This window comes from Protopterus annectens, chromosome 8.part0, assembly GCF_019279795.1.
Source record: "Protopterus annectens isolate FY-2018-M chromosome 8.part0, PAN1.0, whole genome shotgun sequence".
Lineage (NCBI taxonomy): Eukaryota > Metazoa > Chordata > Ceratodontiformes > Protopteridae > Protopterus > Protopterus annectens.
In genome coordinates this window covers 224,272,757-224,292,018 of record NC_056741.1, presented here as the reverse complement: position 1 = coordinate 224,292,018, position 19,262 = coordinate 224,272,757, and the positions used below count along the sequence as shown (strand labels likewise).

At 37.3% G+C, this 19,262-nt stretch overlaps 1 protein-coding gene across 1 annotated transcript in view; it reads left to right on the top strand.

Annotated features, from left to right (window-relative positions):
- The window catches only part of LOC122808715 (retinol-binding protein 1-like), a 261,322-nt gene extending 242,978 nt beyond the window's left edge, over nt 1-18,344 (top strand). The window contains exon 4 of the mRNA XM_044079704.1: nt 17,958-18,344. Coding sequence (XP_043935639.1) covers nt 17,958-18,011 — 54 coding nt within the window. The 3' untranslated portion in view covers nt 18,012-18,344. The remainder of the gene's footprint in view (nt 1-17,957) is intronic.
- Nucleotides 18,345-19,262: the final 918 nt, after the last annotated feature.

Below are 19,262 nucleotides of genomic sequence, written 5' to 3'. Positions count from 1 at the left end.
ATCCATGGATGGGCTGCATGAGACTCGATGTGTGGGAAGAACTAGGAAAATAATAAATGACTCCACCCACCCTGAGCATGGCATGTTCTTCCACATCTCCTCAGGTAGATGATATCACAGATTACACAAAACATGTAGATTGAACAGGACTTTCTTCCCTCTATCCATAAAGCTGCTGAACTCAAATGTCAAGCATGACAGTAGATAACAGGATCAGTATGCCACAAGTTGTGGAAGACTGTCTATAGTAACTATTTGGCAATTGCTTAATGACTGGAACAGTTAGTCGATCTCTTCTATTACTATTAGTGCAATAGCCGGAGTGAGTCATCACTCCATATATGTGCAATATGAACACAGTTTATCACACTACTAATGTGGATGTGCAATATTCTAAGCAGATCACAGTGGGAATTCTTAGTCTCTACAATACTAACTAGTATAATATTGTCTAATGTCTTATTTTCCAATATGTTCCCCAAAAAAACAAAAGCCAGCACAAGGTGTGTAGAGTATAAGTTATCACAGACCGGTTTCAGCATACATTTCAAGCCTTCCTCAGTGTAACTAAAACAAAGCATCCACACTCCTTATATACCTTCCCATCCATAAGAAAGAAATGCCTATTGGCTGCTCACAAAACTTCATTTAGCCCAGATGAAATTAAAGCACCTAGCTTTATAATCCATATTTTTTCTTTATTATTTAATATGTTGTGCCAGCCAATTTTGTTTGTTCTGTATATTAATAATGGTGAATCTGAAAGATGCTAAAGGATGATTAATCATCCCTAGAAAAACAGCTTAAAGAACACAAGGTACATAAATTCAACAGGGACCTTATGGATTATGAAAAAAGGGAGACCATTTGGCCCATTTAAAAGTGTAAAATTTTCGAATGTTGGGTCAAGGTTCAATAAAAGGAAACGCCCAAGATCTATATTAAGGAAAACCAGTTTTACATCCATGGGTACATCAGGGAGTGAGTCCTCCTCTTATACAGACTCAGAAACAGCACCAGGGACAACCTCACCCACACCAAAATGTAACAATACTAGTATGGATTTCCTTTTATGAAACCCAAACATGGTGGGTACATAAACACAAGAAACATAACAAATGTGGAGCCTCTGCTCCAAATCATGAGCAACAAATAGGATCCAACAATGTCCTTATTGGTTTTACTCAATAAAGGCCTAACTTTTGTACCAGCTTTTTTTGTGGCAGATTTATATTCCTTTGGAAGGACATCGAATATGAAATTATTTTTTGATGCTAATAATGAAACTTGTACTACTGATCATGTTTTTTATTTTCAGAGATTTAATTTTGTGCCACCTATGCATCAATTATTTCTACACAATGTTCTCAAAGATTTACACACTTACCATGGGGAAACCCGGATTAAATCACATAATCTCTCAAAGACTCAACAAAAGGGAGCTCATAGAACTTAAATCCAATACTAATAGATTGCCCCGGCTGATAAAGGGGGTGCTATTGTGGTGATGGATTTTGATACTTATAATAATGAAGTCTTCAGACAACTGGACAACCGTATGTTTTATATGGTTATGCCATTGGATCCCACCAATATGCTTAAACATCAGATTGATGACTTTCTTAAGTTAGCGGTGGATGAAGGGATCATATCTAAGAATACTGCTAAACATCTTATGGTTGCCAATACTAAAAGGCAAAATTTATACTTGCTTCCCAAAATCCACAAATCATTAACTAACCCCCCCAGGAAGACCCATTGTTTTGGGGAGGGGATCATTAACAGAATCCTTGGCAGTCTTCCTTACACAATATTTAAAACCACTGTTGCCCTTGGGGAGATCAAGAATACAGGATACCACTGAATTTTTACAAATATTAACAGATGCCCAGGTTGAACCCCATTGGTATTTCTGTAGTTTGGATGTGATCTCCCTATATACAAGCATTCCACATTGGGCTGGCCTTGTGGCCATAGAGTATTGGTTGGGTGTGGCTGAAATATATCCTCCAGGCTTTAACACCTTGTTACTTCTCATGACGGAACACGTCTTGACCAAAAATGTTTTTTACTATCAGGACAGATGCATTTGGCAAACTAGGGGTACGGCCATGGGGATATCCTTTGCCCCCATTTATGCTGATTTATTCATGGCCTATGTAGAACAACATATTATATATGACCCCTCACACAATCTGTTTTTGCCAGAAATTGGCATCTGGCGACATTATCTGGATGATTGTTGGCTCATTTGGAAGTCAGATTTAGCATGTCTTCAAGAATTGGTGGAATACCTGAATGAAAACAAATGGGGGATTGAATTCACTTGTATGCATGATTTAAATCAAATCACATTTTTGTATATTTTAATTACCAAAAACATGGATGGTACCTTGGAAACACAGGTATTCTGCAAATTTTCTGAATGCAATTCCCTCCTACATGCCTCTAGTCATCATCTGCCACATGTCATTCAGAATATACCCAAGTCTCAGTTTATGAGAATTAAACACATCTGTTCTGGCAGTGACAGATATGAACATCATAAAATGGACATGGTCCAGAGATGTAAAGAACAGGGATACAAACCAGGTGTGATTACAATGGCCTGCAGGGAGGTCAGTGGTATGGCCAGACAGGAATATAAATGTAAGGGTAATGAGACTTCCCCCAATGGATTAATTACTACATACGGGTGTAACACAGGCATTTTCTGTGATGTTGAACAACAAAATTGGAATATCTTACAGGCAGATGAAAAAGTTAGGGCCTTGATTCATGACAGATGCAGATTTGGATTTAGGAGGGATAGGACATTATCATCTCACTTTAATCATTACAAGTTGGCAACCCGGGCAGCTGCTCCCAATATACAGTCAACTCTTATGGGTAATGTACTTCAGTGTTACAGTTGTGGTCATTGTGTTCACTGTAACAGATTAAATCAGACCAAATGTTTACCAGTCGTAATACCAGTCAGGTTTATGACATCAAATTTTTTGTCAGTTGGTCATCTGACTGGGTAATATATTTAGCTACTTGTTCATGCTCGGCCTTTTATGTGGGACAAACGGGGGACAGAACAAACAAAATTGGCTGCCACAACATATTAAACAAAGAAAAAAGATGGATTATAAAGCTGGGTGCTTTAATTTCACATGGGCTAAATGAAGTTTTGTGAGCAGCCAGTGGGCATTTTTTTCTTATGGATGGGAGGGTATATAAGGAGTGTGGATGCTTTGTTTTGGCTACACTGAGGAAGGCTTGAAATGTATGCTGAAACCAGTCTGTGATAACTTTATAATAAAGTTATTCTCTACACACCTTGTGCTGGCTTTTGTTTTTTTGGGAGACTGTCTCTTTAAGCATGCACTGCTGTACTTGCAGGGGATTTTTTCTGGATTTATTGTCCAATATGCGGTAAATTTATGCATCGGCAAGTATCCTAATTATTACTGTATGTGAATCTCTCTTACTGTCCCACTAATTATATATTATGTTATGTCTTGCACTGGGACCAATGACATTTCACTCAGCTGGCACTGCTAGGTACAACAGATTGACAATAAAATTTACTTTGACTTTAATTTCCCTGTAGTCATATTATTCTACATTTCATGATAGTGTTTCACATTTTCCCTTCCCTTCCTCATACTTTATGTTACATAAGAAAATATTCTGAAGTAATTCCTTCCTCCCTGCAATATTAGTTTATGCATAGATGCCTACTACAATGTAGATTTCTTCTTGGTTTAAAATAACTGCTGTACCTGTTTCAACTACAATAATATCTTTGAAATAGCTTATTTTCTAATTAAAACAGCTACACCCAAGCATTCATCTTATATGAGCATAGGTATGTACTAGGTTAGTTGTTCTTGCAGGCCATTTTATACCCAGCCAATTTTCTTTTCAAAGGTGTGAAATCAAACCATGTTCTTTCTGACTGCGAGGTTAGCACCTTAACCATTATACCAACTCATTTAATGAAATAACACATCCCTCTCTGGTTTCAAAATGTCATTTAGTTTTATGTATATATTTTCTGTCTGGTTAAAATATAATGCCATATCTTTGTTTTAAGCACTTAAATAAAATAACTTGTCTGTTTAAATAATTTTCATAGTATTTATATTAAGACAACGTAGAAATATATTGCCTGCCTAAACTTGTTTTATTTTCCTTCTCTTCCTTTACACACTGTTTCACCAATACTATCAACCCCATTTATATCATTTTAACCAAACATTACATCTGCTTCTTCATTTTCATCATCAGACTCTTAATTTCTACTTATTACTTTGTTGCAATTTGAGACCACTTTCTTATAGTTGCATTTTATACATTTTTGGAACAAAACATTCATCATCTGCTTCATTTTATTTTTGTTTTTCAGTTATACATTGCCTGATATCTTCATTCATTAATGCACTTTCCCCTACTACTTCATTTTCTGCAAACTGTTGATCTACATTCACATTTTCAGAAGTAATTTCCCCTCTCTCACCAGCTTTCTGCTTCTTTTGATGCTTGTTATAATCTTTCCAGTGCTGTGTATTGAAAGGCACACGGTTTCTTCAGAAGCACCATATTTCCCCAAATAGTTCAGATCTTTTCTCCAGTGATGGCTGGTGACATCAAAATCAAAGTGGGGGGGGCTGCAGGAGACAGCTGAATGGGTGGGGCCAATGGGCAGGGGTATGGCCAATTAGAGAGGGGGTGGAGCTATGCTAAAAAACACAAAAATTGGGACTTTAATTAAATAAGCAGCTCTGGGTGACAAACTGTCATTATGAGAGTCCAATCAAGACAAAATGAATTGTAGAAGAAAAATTATTTCAATGCATTTGGCGACATGACAGCTTACTTAATTTAACTAGATGGAAACAAAAAGGTTGTGAGGCATGAAAAATAAATTACTATTTAAATATATTACTGGAATGCCAGTCAAAATCAAGTATAAAAAACAAGCAGCACTCAACTCAAACCACTTCTCCTTGCACTGCAGTTCTAATTATAATTTATATTCAGCTTTATAAAAGTACCAAGTAACATGCTGAAAGTAGCAATCTCTGTGATACCACACTTGTAAAAATGTTTCTTATCCAAAAAAAGCAGGCTGACAACAACTATCCTCTTGTTTCATGGGGAAAACATAATCAAAGTAAAAAATGAACAGCAAACAAGAAATAAGGTCAAGATAAATTGCTTAAAGGATTACTGCACGGGTTATGGACCACACATGATAGATTGGCATTCTGTTTAGTTTACAGGTAAAGCCTTCAAAGATGACTGCAAGTCTCCAACAAATGTAATGAGCTTCTGAAAATACTGTAACCCTGTCCTTCATTACAAATACTGTCATATGCATTTCAATACCTAAGACTTATACGCTTTCTAGTTATGTAAATATTCTCTTCATGGCAACAACAAAAAGGTTTTCAATGTTGGTAATTCTTTAACAGTATGCTTATTAAAGCTTACTTGCATCTTACAGTCTCAGATAAGCTTACATGATGGTCTATTAAAGCATTGCTATTTAAACACAGAGTAACAGGCACTGCAACAGCATGCATTTTCTGAATAAATCAACAGTATAAAAATATGACAGAACACCAACACATACTGCAAAATCAAGGACAGATGAAAATCCACTGTAGTACTTGTGTCTACCTTGGACAGAGGATGCTCTGCACATTAACACTGCATAATTGCTCCTTGCCTTGCTTGGACACATCCAGAGTCATTATGTGGGGGAGTGGGGTGCAACAAGTATATCACAATTTGAAATGTCTCTAGCTGACTGTGATGGCCCTGACATATTTGTCATACCTCTCAGCCTCAGAGCAAGAAATCTGGACAAAGCCATAAACAGAAGTGGGACAAAGGCCCCATAAATAAGGACAATTTTTAAATATTGCTCTTCTTCTTCTTTCAGCTTTTCCTGGTTAGGGGTCACCACAGCGGATCACCTGTCCTCTCATGATTGGCAGTGGAGTTTTACAGTGTCAAGTTGCCAGCCCGGTGCCCAACCTTCCAAAGAAGGCACACACATGCATGCACTCACACCTAGGGCCAATTTAGAGTGTCCAATCCACCTACAGCATGTCTTTGGGATGTGGGAGGAAACCGGAGAACCCGGATGAAACCCACGCGACCACAGGGAGGACATGCAGACTCCGCACAGAAGGTACCCCAGCTGAAAATTGAACTGGAGAACCTCTTGCTGTGAGGCGGCAATGCTAACCATTGCACCACCGTGGCTTAAATATTGCTCTTATAAACTTAAAAAGATAATAGAATAGTAGGTCTCGCATTAGTATGATTTTTCTGAAGATATGAGATCTGAAACTCAAATGTCATTATTTTCTAACTTCAATCTTTAATTATTTGCCACTAATTTATCAGAAAACCACATTTTTTTGAAAAATGGACCAAAAATGTGCTGCAAAAATATAAAATAGCCACAAAATACAGCTGGGAACCTGTCAAAGAAGGGACACTTTTTTAATATCAGTACTGTTAACTTGAGCAGCTGACAACATAAGAGAATCTACATGCATTTCTGAAATTAAAAGGCATATATAACGCTGATCATTACAATTATTTATTAATTGTAAACTCTCCACATTTTCTTCCAAATTTGCCATTTTGTGGAAGGATTATTAGGGGGGAGAGCAACATTTTGAGCCAAAATTGGGGACAGTTGAGAGGTTTGGATATATCTAATTTTATAAAGAGATTTATTTCTGCCTACCTCTCAACCTCTTAATGCAGGAAATCTGGGCAAGGCCAAATTGGGGGAACATGCAAACAGTACTAAACATTGCCCTTGTATAAACTTAGACAGTTGACAGAATAACAGGTCTTGCTTCAGCATGCATTTTTCTGAAGAGTATGAAGTCTGAAACTCAGTATGTCATTATTTAGTGACTTCATTCCTAAATGATTTGCCAGAAAGCCACAAATTTTATGAAGAACAAACCAAAAATAAGAAGCAAAAATCTATTCATTTTGCAAAAATCTGGACAGTTAAGAAGTATAGTTCAACTGGGGCTGTCTGAGTTTTCCGCCCTTCCCCCCTCACAAAATCATGGTTGAATGGGGCCTCCCCCCTTGCAGCTATTCCATTGTCCCATTACTTGGCTATTTTGCCCTATTTACCGTAAACACTGTAATGTGCATACAGCTTTACTTCTACGATGATTTGGATTTCATTTAAAAGTTTTATTTTACATTTGACAGCACAAACACTAACGGACATCTGCAAAACAAAGCAATGCAGTCTCACAATGAAAATAGACTTAGTATTAAAACTTTTCTGCCCTTGAAGCTCACATTCATTGAAACAGCATTGAAACCCACATTCAAAGACATTACATCTGGTCAGTGGCAGTTAAAGATTAACTTTGGGCTGTTTTCAAATCATAGGCCCCTTGCACAGGAAACATACATGTGTTATTTGATACACCTTCCTGATTATATTAAATTATATTCCTTATATAATACAGTACAGTTGTTAGATGGCATTTTACATTTATTATTTTGAAAATTTTTCCAGTAAACAGTGAAATAAAATGCATGCACCAATAATGACAAAACTGCCCATTTCAGAACATTTCCATCATAAAAGTCTATTCAAACTTCTACAATTCACCAGTATCAGTAAATATGCACAATCTCTGCAGAAGTAAAAGTCATCTAAATAATTCCACATTAAAGAGATATGTAACTAATGAAGAGGTTGCTGCTAGCAAACAACTTTATATTTCATTGTTTCATCTACAAGTAAAGTGCCTGTTGTCCTTGAGGAATAAATTGCCTATGTTACATTAAAAAATAATAAGCTAGTACTACTGCAATAGGGAATGGATGGCAAACTGATAACATGTTCATCATTACTAGGTATCTGCCCCAAAGAGGACATTCTCAGGACTGCAGCATCCACCCCCTTTAAAAGTACAACACAGTACAGTATCAGCAATGCATCTATACACTGTGGGAGTAGAATCCACAGCCTTCTACATCAAAATCAAGTACACTACCTGTTGTGCTATTAACAATACAAGCAGATTCTGCATAAGCAGCACTAAACTTCTCTTCAAGCTCTCAGTTCCTTGTAAAATTCACTCGACACTCAAGTGCATCTCTCAACTTTGAAGCACAAGAAATCCGGAAAAAGCCAAAATGTATTCAGGAGAAGGACAAAGGCCCTAAATCTAGGGACACATTTTAAACATTGCTTATATAATCTTGGAAAGTTGCTGGAATAAATGCTGTGTTACCACCATGCATTTCACTGCCAAGTCTTGAACCTCGGACCCTATGCACTACACTCAGAGCAACATACCACTATGCCAAATTAGCTGTTTCTTGAAAGACATGTAGTCTGAAACTTAAATGGCTATCATGTAGTGAATTCTGTTCTCACCATAGCTCTCAACCACTTTGCACAAAACACCTAAATAAAGCCAATAATGGGGGAAATACAGCCCCCAGGCATATTCAGTGAATTCAGTTCTCACCATAGCTCTCAACCTCTTAGCACAAAAAATCTGGACAAAGCCAATAATGGGGGAATAAACCCCCAAAACAGGGACGCATTTCAAATATTGATCTTATAAATAGAAAAATGCTAGAATAAAAGGTTTTGTGGTACTATGTACTTTCTGAAGAATATTAAGTCTGAAATGTAAATGTCTGCCATTATTTAGTGAATTAAAAATCCAACAGGAAAACCACAGATTTTATGAGGAACAGAACAAAAACACGAGGCAAAAATTTCACAAGTGGTGGTGGTAGGGAATTCAAGCTCTTGCTACCTGCTCTCAAGGTACAGGGTTTGAGTCTAGGCACCGGGTAGCTTTAACTGGGGCATTACACACACACCAGTCCTACCCAATGCATTGCCCAGTTACAAAGCTGTCCATCAGCAATAGAAAAGGTCTAGAAGCACAGTACAAAATCTGCAAGAGCAAAGTCCCGTCCTTCTTGTGAGAGTGCTACCCAGCCTGCAGATGTTGCAGTCTGATCCCCTTTCAGTCTATGAAGTTGTAACTACATAGACTTCTGGGATCTCTGCTGTTGCACGCTGTCTTCCTAATCTGGACTATCTCACCAGCAGTCTGGATTCTGTGTGCATGCTCCAGAAGTTTTGGGACTTGCGTTTATTTATTTTTTCCTATTTTTTCTGTGTTGTTTACAGCTGGGAGGAGCTGCCCCTGCTTTTCTCATCACATTGACTTACCAGATGCCTAATTCCTCAACAAAAAATAACACAGATTCATTGTCCCACATAATACAAATACGTGTTTGTTAAACAAATGCACAAGATCATTATTAACACATTGTAAATAATGATCTCATCCATAGTTATCGTTTTTATATATTACACACTTTTTCACAACAACTTTCCAAATATATTTTAAATCTGTAATTTTGGTTTCTTCAGTTCTGAACTGTATGACTGCTTTCTTTCTTTCTTGCAGACATAACTGAAATTCTGAATATTACAGTTCTTCCAGGGAATAACATTTTGTTATCTGTTGCATTTACCTTCAACTTCTCTGCCCAGTCATGTGATTACAAATGTTTTGTGTAAAACTCCTTTACCCAATTATGTATTAATGCAAATATCCCTTGTCAAACAGCATACAAGTTCATCACAAGGCCCTGTGTGAAGTAAGTATCAAATTTTGAAATCCCTTTATCTTTGTACTGTAACCTTCCTTGCAGTCGTATAACTGAGCACATTTGCTGGACAACTACTGCTTTGTTTTTCTACAACTTGTGCCATCATGGAAGCAAAAGTCCTTCTTTGCAATAGTCACTCTACTGACCATTGAATAACCTTCTTTTCAGCATCCTGTCACACCACTTCATTGTCCCACATTGATGTCATCATATTTTAGTGCTGGCCGAATCATCTTCAGTTGTCACTTGCATCACGGACAATCATTCTCTGTGTGCTGCACCTTTTTTTGTTTGATTCTACTGGAACTACATTATCCTCCTCATCAAATAACAGCATTTCTTATCCTGATAATTGTTCTATCTCTTATCATCACATAGGATTCTCTTCTACAAAGTTATAATTTCTTATCTGTTCTTTTTGATCTTCTTCTTCTTTCCACTTTTCCCAGTTAGGGGTCACCACAGTGGATCACCTGTCCGCTCATGATTGGCAGTGGAGTTTTACGGTGTCAAGGTGCCAGCCCGGCGCCCAACCTTCCACAGAAGGCACACACATTCATGCACTCACACCTAGGGCCAATTTAGAGTGTCCAATCCACCTACAGCATGTCTTTGGTATGTGGGAGGAATCTGGAGCACCCGGATGAAACCCACGCATCCACAGGGAGGACATGCAGACTACACACAGAAGGCAACCCCAGCTGAGGATCGAACTGGAGAACCTCTTGCTGTGAGGAGGCAACGCTAACTGCTGCACCACTGTGGCAGCCCTATCTGTTCTTTTTTGATGATGATGATTGCAATTTATTAATTTCTAACAGCAATTTATTAATTTGTAACAGAAATTCTGCTCTGGGACATCTGTTGGACAAATCCCTCCCATTACTCCTACAGGAAACACTTTTTAGCAGCTTCCTCTAAAACGATGAAGGGAATGTTCTCTTCTGGCATGGAAAAATGTCCTTTGTTTAATATGAATACATCTTTGCATTTCCCTGAAAATATACATTAGGCTTAGTCGGAATAACTACTAAGCAAAACTAAAATGAATAAGTAACTTCATTTTATTATTTCAGTTAATTCCGCTAAGTGCCCATTCTGTTATTCTGTTCTTCACTGTATCCATATCACTTCTGCAGTATCTTATATGTTTAGATGTATATTATAGTTTGCAATGTATTTCCTTACTTTGATTTCCAGTTGGCTCATTATACTTTTTTAAGCTTCCTCCACTTTGCTCTATTTTTGCTTTTGTCCAGAGTCCTTGAGAAACTTATAAACATTTACTGCATGAGTTGAATGTCTGATCATACTATAATTGTAATTTCATGGAAATAAAAGCACTTCAGCTCAAAAGTTTAAGTGGGGAGATTGTTTTTAAAAATAAGATTGTGTGCACAAGCTTTCACGCTACACTGATCACTTGCTCAAGTGCTTGTAACAGTCCTAATGCAATCAGGCAAATGAATGTTAAAAGTATTTATGTAACATTTATGTTGCAGTCAAAAAAAATAAAAATAAAAGTAAATGTGAGGATAAGAACCACTATTTTCATATGTAAATATAAGCTGTATTATATATAGAGGCAGCTTGGTATATTAACATTTTATACCTTAATTTTATTTACTGGTTTGATAGTATATTGTTTATTCAAGTTGGATGGACTGCTAGCTCTTAAAGAGATGATCCAACTCCTTTTTTTATTCATTGTATGCAATAAAGTCTCCACCACTTTTGTTTACTGTTACTGTCTCCCTTATTTGTAAATAAAAGTAATCATCACATTAATTTATGCACTTGAAAAGAGTGCCATTGGTTTCCTTACTGTATAATATCTGAATTTGTTAGTGGGATCCTTAAATCCCCTTTTGCTTTTACCAAGACAGATTGCAAAGCCCGGAGTTTACAAATGTCTCAATAAATAATGTTCGATGAATGGCAGTCTGCAATAGTTTAAAAATAAATGCTTTGCTGCCATTGTGGAGTGTGAACATCAAATTATGTAAATATAAACAAGAGGAACACTTAGAACAGGGAAACGTACCAGTCCATTGTCTATTATTTATTGGTAGATAAAGCAATTTATCTGTAATGTAAATGTTACTTATGGTCTCTCGCTATTTTAAAGACAGTGTGGGAGTGTTCATCTCAACAGATACCATTATTGTATGAAACGTAATGGGAAATTTCAGAATGTTATTTTCTTGCAGATTAGCAGTCTTAATGGTTACTTTTATATGCTGAAATGTAGTCAGTCCTATTACATTCATTAAGCATTGTGAACAAATAACTTTGGGCATCTTCTTTTCCTATAACCTTTTTATACAAATTGTTCTGCTAATGAACATAATTCATTTGTTTTTCTACCCTCATCTGTAGTGAGGCATGGAGCTCTTAACATTTGGCTGCACATAATGTTGCTAATTATAAAGTGCAAATGCATACTGTTGCAATGTAAATATGTCTTCTGTTTCACCTCCTTCCTAAAAATAGATGTATCCAAGATGCAGTTTACTCTTTGTTTAACATTAGCACGCAGGAATGTTACACTGTCTGTACATTTATTCATTTAAAATGTAGAAAGGAGATAATATTATTAAGTCAGCTAATAAAATCCAAAAAATACTTCAGTGGTACACTCAGAAAAAAAACTATATATATATATATATATATATATATATATATATATATATGGATTCAATTCATAACACAGAAATATCAAAACACTGAAACAAAAACACTGAAACTTCAAAATCTTGAAAACTCAAAACACTGACACTCAAAACATTGAAATTCAAAACATTGAAACTCAAAACACTAAAAACGGATGTCATACATATACTGAGTTTAAACAACATAAATCATAGCACTTTCCACCAAGTGTAAGCTCATATTATAGAGCAGTGTACCTCAGTCAGAATCACACCTACTGCACGTGATCTTTTTGCAAAACTGATCATAAACATAAAAATATAATTTGTCAGTGCTACAAGCTGATTTGAACAATTGAAGGAAAGCATCAAAATAATGAGAGCAGGAGAGTAAATCCGCAGTATGAGGATGCGATAGCAGACAGTAGAGCTGACGTACGACACAGTAATGTATAAATACAAATGCACCAAAACATCCAGCATGAATAGAAATGTATATAAAAATGTTTATAACATATTAGGCCAGATTCATAAATGTTACCACAAGGTTCATCTTTTTGAGTGAATAGACAGCACGCGCATTGTGGTACAACTGTTCTTGAATTCAGAAAGTGTACGTTTACATAGTATATCCTTGTGATAATCTTTATGAATCCACTTGTGGTAACCTTTATGAATCCGGCTGTTATGTTATGGAAAAATGGCTTGTTTTTAAGCTCTGTGTTCTAAAGTATGGCCAAGACATCTACTTATGCTGTACTAATGACATCAGAAAAAGGGAGAAACATGGCATGTTTACAGCTAGAAAGGTTTGGCTTTCCTGGCTTGAATGTACCAGTAAAGACTTAAAAAAAAAAGTAGAAGTAAAAAATCATGGGCATTCAAACGCCATGTAGCTGCTGAACCATAAGCGTGTTCTTCAGGGTTAATTTGCATATACCCTGTGGGCCTCCACCACAGGAGGCTTAAGGTATTACACAATGAAGAGTCTAGCTTTGCTGGACCTCTCATATATGCTGTGAGGTCCCCGCTCTGGGCCAGTAATCAAGGAGCCTGAATCCTCACACTGACACTGGAGGTGAATATTTACTTGGAATACAAATGGGTACACTCAGTATTTCCAGATGCAGACCTCTCTGCATCAATCACAATTTCCCTTAACAGCACCCAGGGAACACACTCAGTTCAGGGGCTGGTTCCTCTCTATATTCATCCAGTCAACCAATAAGACTCCCACTGGTACAGCTTAGAGTTGAGTCCTTAGCTGGGTTTCCAAGCTAAGTCCTCCAACACCCTGTCTGTGAAACCAGTACTTTGTGTCCCTGCTCCAAGCATCTGGCACACATCTTTTGAGATTTGATTTGCGCGCACACACACACATACACACACACACACATGCACATGCGCATGCGCACACACACACACACACACACACACACACACACACACACACACACACACACACACACACACACACACACACACACACACACACACACACACACACACACACACACACACCTGGGAAAGGCTGGCTCAGATCCACCTGCTGTGGCCCCTTCTGCCCAGACTATAAGGTAGTTATCACTCCCACCAGAATCCCTGCCAGCTGCTTTAAGGCTCTTAAAAGGGTACCTAATTATGCTGAGTGAATTAATATTAATACAAATGGTAATGATGACCAAACAGCAAGACTTTCAGGGGTGGCCACAGTTATCACCAAATAAATATACAAATACTCTCAAAGCTTAAATATTTTCTAAAAAGGAATGAAAAGTTTAAATATATTTAATAATAAATAATAAAAGAACAAGAAATAGTCAATATCTAATTACAGTAAACAGAGTTTCAGTAACAGTAGATATTAAAAATAACACTGATGTAAAGTTTCACAGTTGTAGAAAACAGTATTTAGCGAGTCTCACTATCTATTCCCAAATTACTAAAATAATGACTATTCCTATTTACTGAATAGAGCAATGCAAGATTATGTGGGGGTGAGTGGTACTTGTTGTCAGATCCAAGAAAGAATGCAGAATGCTCCTGAGACTTCAGTCTCCTCTAATATTAAAACATTATTTCTGTACAGAATGACATCACATACATCTGGTCATCTGACTTCTGTTTCCCATGCTATCACCAGCACTAGAAGCTGACAGCAGAATGACATCACATACATCTGGTCATCTGACTTCTGTTTCCCATGCTATCACCAGCACTAGAAGCTGACAGGATTTTAGCACCTATGTGTTACCATATACACAGAGCTTTGCTCAGATGTGGTGCAGCTATTGGTGGTCATAAAACAATAAAACCATTCCACTCTTTCTACAGGAGCTACAACCTATTCTCTAACATAGATATTGTGTCTCTGACTCCATTCAAAACTGTGGGATAGCATCTTTATGGCACCCTGTTGATACATTTTAGCACAGGCAAACCTCACAGATACATTTTCAGCACAAGCATCTCTATAAATCAGTGTGATATACAAATGATGTATAATTATAAAATTCCAGCTAGCTGTGCTGGCACTTCAGATCCACTGCCCTACTTCTCCTGGCATGGCTGGCAGTACCTACTATCATCACATATTCGACTATGTGCCAGGTGAGAAACATTTTTTTATGGACTGGGTTGAAACTGTGTGCACTATTGTCTATGAAATGCCCTAACAAGCTTTAGATTATTATAGTCATTCTGACTAGGATTTATTTTGCCTGTTATGCAACGAAGTGGCTGCACATCTAGAAGTCAGTCCAACAGAATGCAGGCAGCATTACACAAGGAATAAAAAATAAACATTAATTTTAGTTGGTGGTAGCTGATGAAGAGTGATGAAGGGTCTGACTTGTACTGGGATAACCGTGGAAGACGCTACACAGGGGATGAGTTGTGGATATGCTCTGATAGGTATTGCTACTAATTTTTCCTGCAGTCACACTTCCTTGATATTGGTAAACACTGTTGAAGAGAACTATACTTATAAAGGATTTTGCAGTTGTGTGAATACACAATAGAGACCACTAAATTATGGCATATGTCTGGCTGTTTTCTGTTCTTCAATGCCTTTGACTTCAGTCAGTTAATTTCCAACAGGAAATTCTAACTCACACTGTGGCAGATCACAGACTAGAGAAATTAGTACCATTCTGCCCGAAAGGTTCAGTGGTATAGTTCATGGTGGGGCATCACGGAAAACCTCTGTTTGTGATGCTACTACATCTGCTGTGAGCTGCACGTATTGATATTTTCTTTCCTTACAAACTGAAATCAGAATTGCTGGATCATTGCCAAATTATAGATTGGTAAATTTAACTGAAAATACACAAACTCCTTTTGTGGAACCAGACGTACATATGGCAGCAATAATTAGAAATAAATCCATGTAAACTGTATTCCCCGACTGTGCTAAAATATTGCTATACTGCTTTACCTAGACAAGGCCTATAATGAACAGCTTGACTGTATTTTAAATGGCTAATTCATTCTCATTTTTAGGGTACAACTGAGCTGAAATTCTGCCTGGATAAACAGGTCGATGTTAGCTCATCAGAGGTTCACTTCAACAAAAAACACTGAATGTTCCCTTCTGCGAACATTCACTTCAGCGAAAGATTTACACAGGGAAAAGAACTAGTTGGCCAACATAAGGAAATTTGCCCTTTTCCCCACTGTAGTGCAATCTCAGAGTTGGTATATGTAGTTAGGGGGTGGGGAGTGCAGCCCCCCCACCTTACGGGGTGTAGGCGGCACAGCCCCCCCACCTGGGTGGGTTTAAAATACTCCAGTGTATGTTACTGGGAAGTGTTGGGCAAGTAGTTATTTCCCTGTGTAGCACATTCAGTCAAGTCAACATTTGCTGAAGTGAACGTTCAATGTTTTTGTTTGATGAATGGAGGAGGTTCGCTGACATGAACTTTTGATGAACTAATATAGACCCAAAAAAACACACCAAATGTTTGGACTTTTGCTGGAGGAAATCATGTATGTAAGCTATGCAGACATTCATCCACTGAGGCATTGCTAGAGAAGTTGGTGGAACCTTTCTGCTTTCGTCACTTCCTGCAAGCCACGATAGTCATGTTCACACCGTGTAAGCATGACTTCATGTTCATGAATATTAAATATGTTATTTTAAATAAGCATTCCTGATATAAGACCTGATGAGCACAAAAGAGACATTTATGCAAAGTGCTTGTGTGAAATGGTATGCTGCAGATTTAATGTGTTTCTTACTTTGTGTATTTATATGAGAATTAATAATGTTAGCATTTTCTTGGCCTCATAGGTCAGTAGGGATATGCAAACTGGGGTGGTGTAAGGCTAGCAATTTTTGTGCACATTTTCTCTTTCAACCTACTTCCACTGAGAAGTCAGTTTGTTAATTCAATCACTCATAAGCCACAGTTTTAGATATTAAGATAATTTTAGCTTACTTCAGTTACTCTTTGTTTTTATATCTCATTGCATAAATATTGTGCACTCTTCATGCCTGTGTATATAATTCTGTTTATTTTACTGAAAGATATGATGCCCCAGGTTTGTCTTTGTTATTTGTGTTTTGAGAAATCTCCCTAAACAAGTGAATCATTACTTGTACACACACAGAAACTTCACCTGCAATGATTTCCTATGAGGAACAGCATTTTTGCATTATGCCTTTCATCTTTTTTTTTTCTACAGGCTACTAACACTCTAACAATTTCGTCTCAAACAGCTGTAGGGAAGCTATATCCTAGATCATGCATGAAAAGTGTCTTTGAGACAGTTCAACTACACAGCTGACAGATATAAAATAAAAATAAAGCATGATAGAAACAGCACTGATTTCTTTTTTAAGAAACTTGCACACTGTATAGTATGCTTGACAACAGAAAATGCAGCAGATAATGTGAGCTTTTCCATGTTTGCTTTGTACAGTTCACAGATCCAAACAGTACAGTGCCTGTAGAGTCATAAGCATCTCGGTCCCTACTCTGGAGCACTTCCCAGTACGTTAGTACCTTTGTTCTTTTACTTTTATATACTTGTTTATATAGTTTATCCCTCCTGTAGATACCTTTTGGAGCCTCACACTGTTCTTTTTCTGATTAAATGGCTGAAGAAAACCGATAGGTTTATCTAGTCTTCAGGGTTCCTCCAAAGTCCGTGGCCACACAGCACTTGATAATAACCTGTAAGTTGATCCATTATGTTCTCGGTGTCCTTTTCTCATAGTGATATCTATAAAACTACCAAATTACGTGGTGGTCCTTTGTGGTTTTTACATTGCCTCTTCATTATTGCTCTGTGCTTAGTCTTTGCCATTATTAAGTAATTTGTATTCCTTTTGGACCAATTCACTATTCACTTTTATTATTTTTCTGATATAAAACTCTCTTGACAAATGACATTTTCTAGTATACTAAGTGACATTTAAATTCTGCTGTAGCAACAATTACTAGAAGCTTGTAAGAACAAGAGAGATGATTTTGTTGCAAGAAACATATCTTAAATGATATAAAAGTAAACTGCTCTGGTATCATTTCTGAAGTTACACATTTTAGTTACTTTACAATTTTGCTAAACATGATTTTATTTACTTTTTGTATTTCTGTGTGCCTGTCCTAGGAGATGACTGCGGAAGGAGCTGCAGCTAAGCAGGTGTTCAGGAAAGTGAAGTAACCAAGAACATGGAGAAGGAACATATGAAGGATTGTCACCTGGACAGCTGAGCACTACTGTAGTGTCACCAAGAGCACCCAAGTCTGGCTGTTGTTGGACCCAACAGCTGAAGCAATATTTTAGAACTGGATGTTCTGTCTCACACATATACAGTACATTCCAAATGGATGTGAAGCCATTGATGACTGGCTTTCTAGTCTTTGCTGCCCAAGTTAGAATTGCTCATTGCATTCATAAAAGGATTTTTTACAGAAAATAATGTTGAAGATAATTGTTATGTATTATTGTGAATTTACTGATAAATGTTTTTAGAATAAATCATGTTTTCTAATATGTTTATTTTTATTTATGCAAAAGCACCCCAATACATCGGGTTCTTGTCACGTAGTCGAATATTTACATATTAGAACCACATATGGTCAAAACCATAAGTTAGAATTTGTAAAAGTTTGAGTGTTTGAATGAAAATCTCCATAAGCTGAGGTTTCCATTTTGTTCAATGTGGTGCAATCTCGAAGTTGGTATATTTAAGTGGCAGGGGGTGTGGGGGGGGGGTGCAGGGGGGCTTGCCCCCTACTTACAATTTATTTTGTCTGTTTTTCCATAGTTGAAGTTTTGTAACTTTGAACATAATGGTTCGTTCATTAGGTGTTCGGAGTTATGGAACTTTGACTATGTGATATAGACCCCCGTACATCTACCAGTCTTCATGTATATCACCAGTGTGATTTGCCAGCATCATTCACATGGATCTTGGCTGTTTTGGACTGGGATAGTCTGTAACTTACTCTTGGTCCTTTGCTGTAGTGATTGGATTTACAGAATTCATGTTTATTTGTCTGAATTTGGTAAACATTCTACATTAACATTCCCTATGTGAGAATTAGGACAGCTGTCTGTGTATCACATAGTATCTGGGATGTAGCCCCTATCTTAAATGAACCTTTGCGGTTCTGCTGCACTCTCAGCATGCATATTGTGTAACATATGCCATACATATACTTCTATGGTCTAATATCAACTCAAACCTAGTACAAACCTGGTAGTAATGGGAAATGTATCCACAGGCTATAGATGAAACTGCTTCATCCCAAAGGCACTATTCTGGAACCTATGCAGCAGCATAAAGTGTCTGCCCAACTAATGACCGACATCTGCTGTTAGTACTGGTCTACTTCTTGAGGCTTCTTGAAAAGTAATATATTCAGTGTTAGCAGCTGCACTGTAGACTGACAATGTTACTCTGAAATC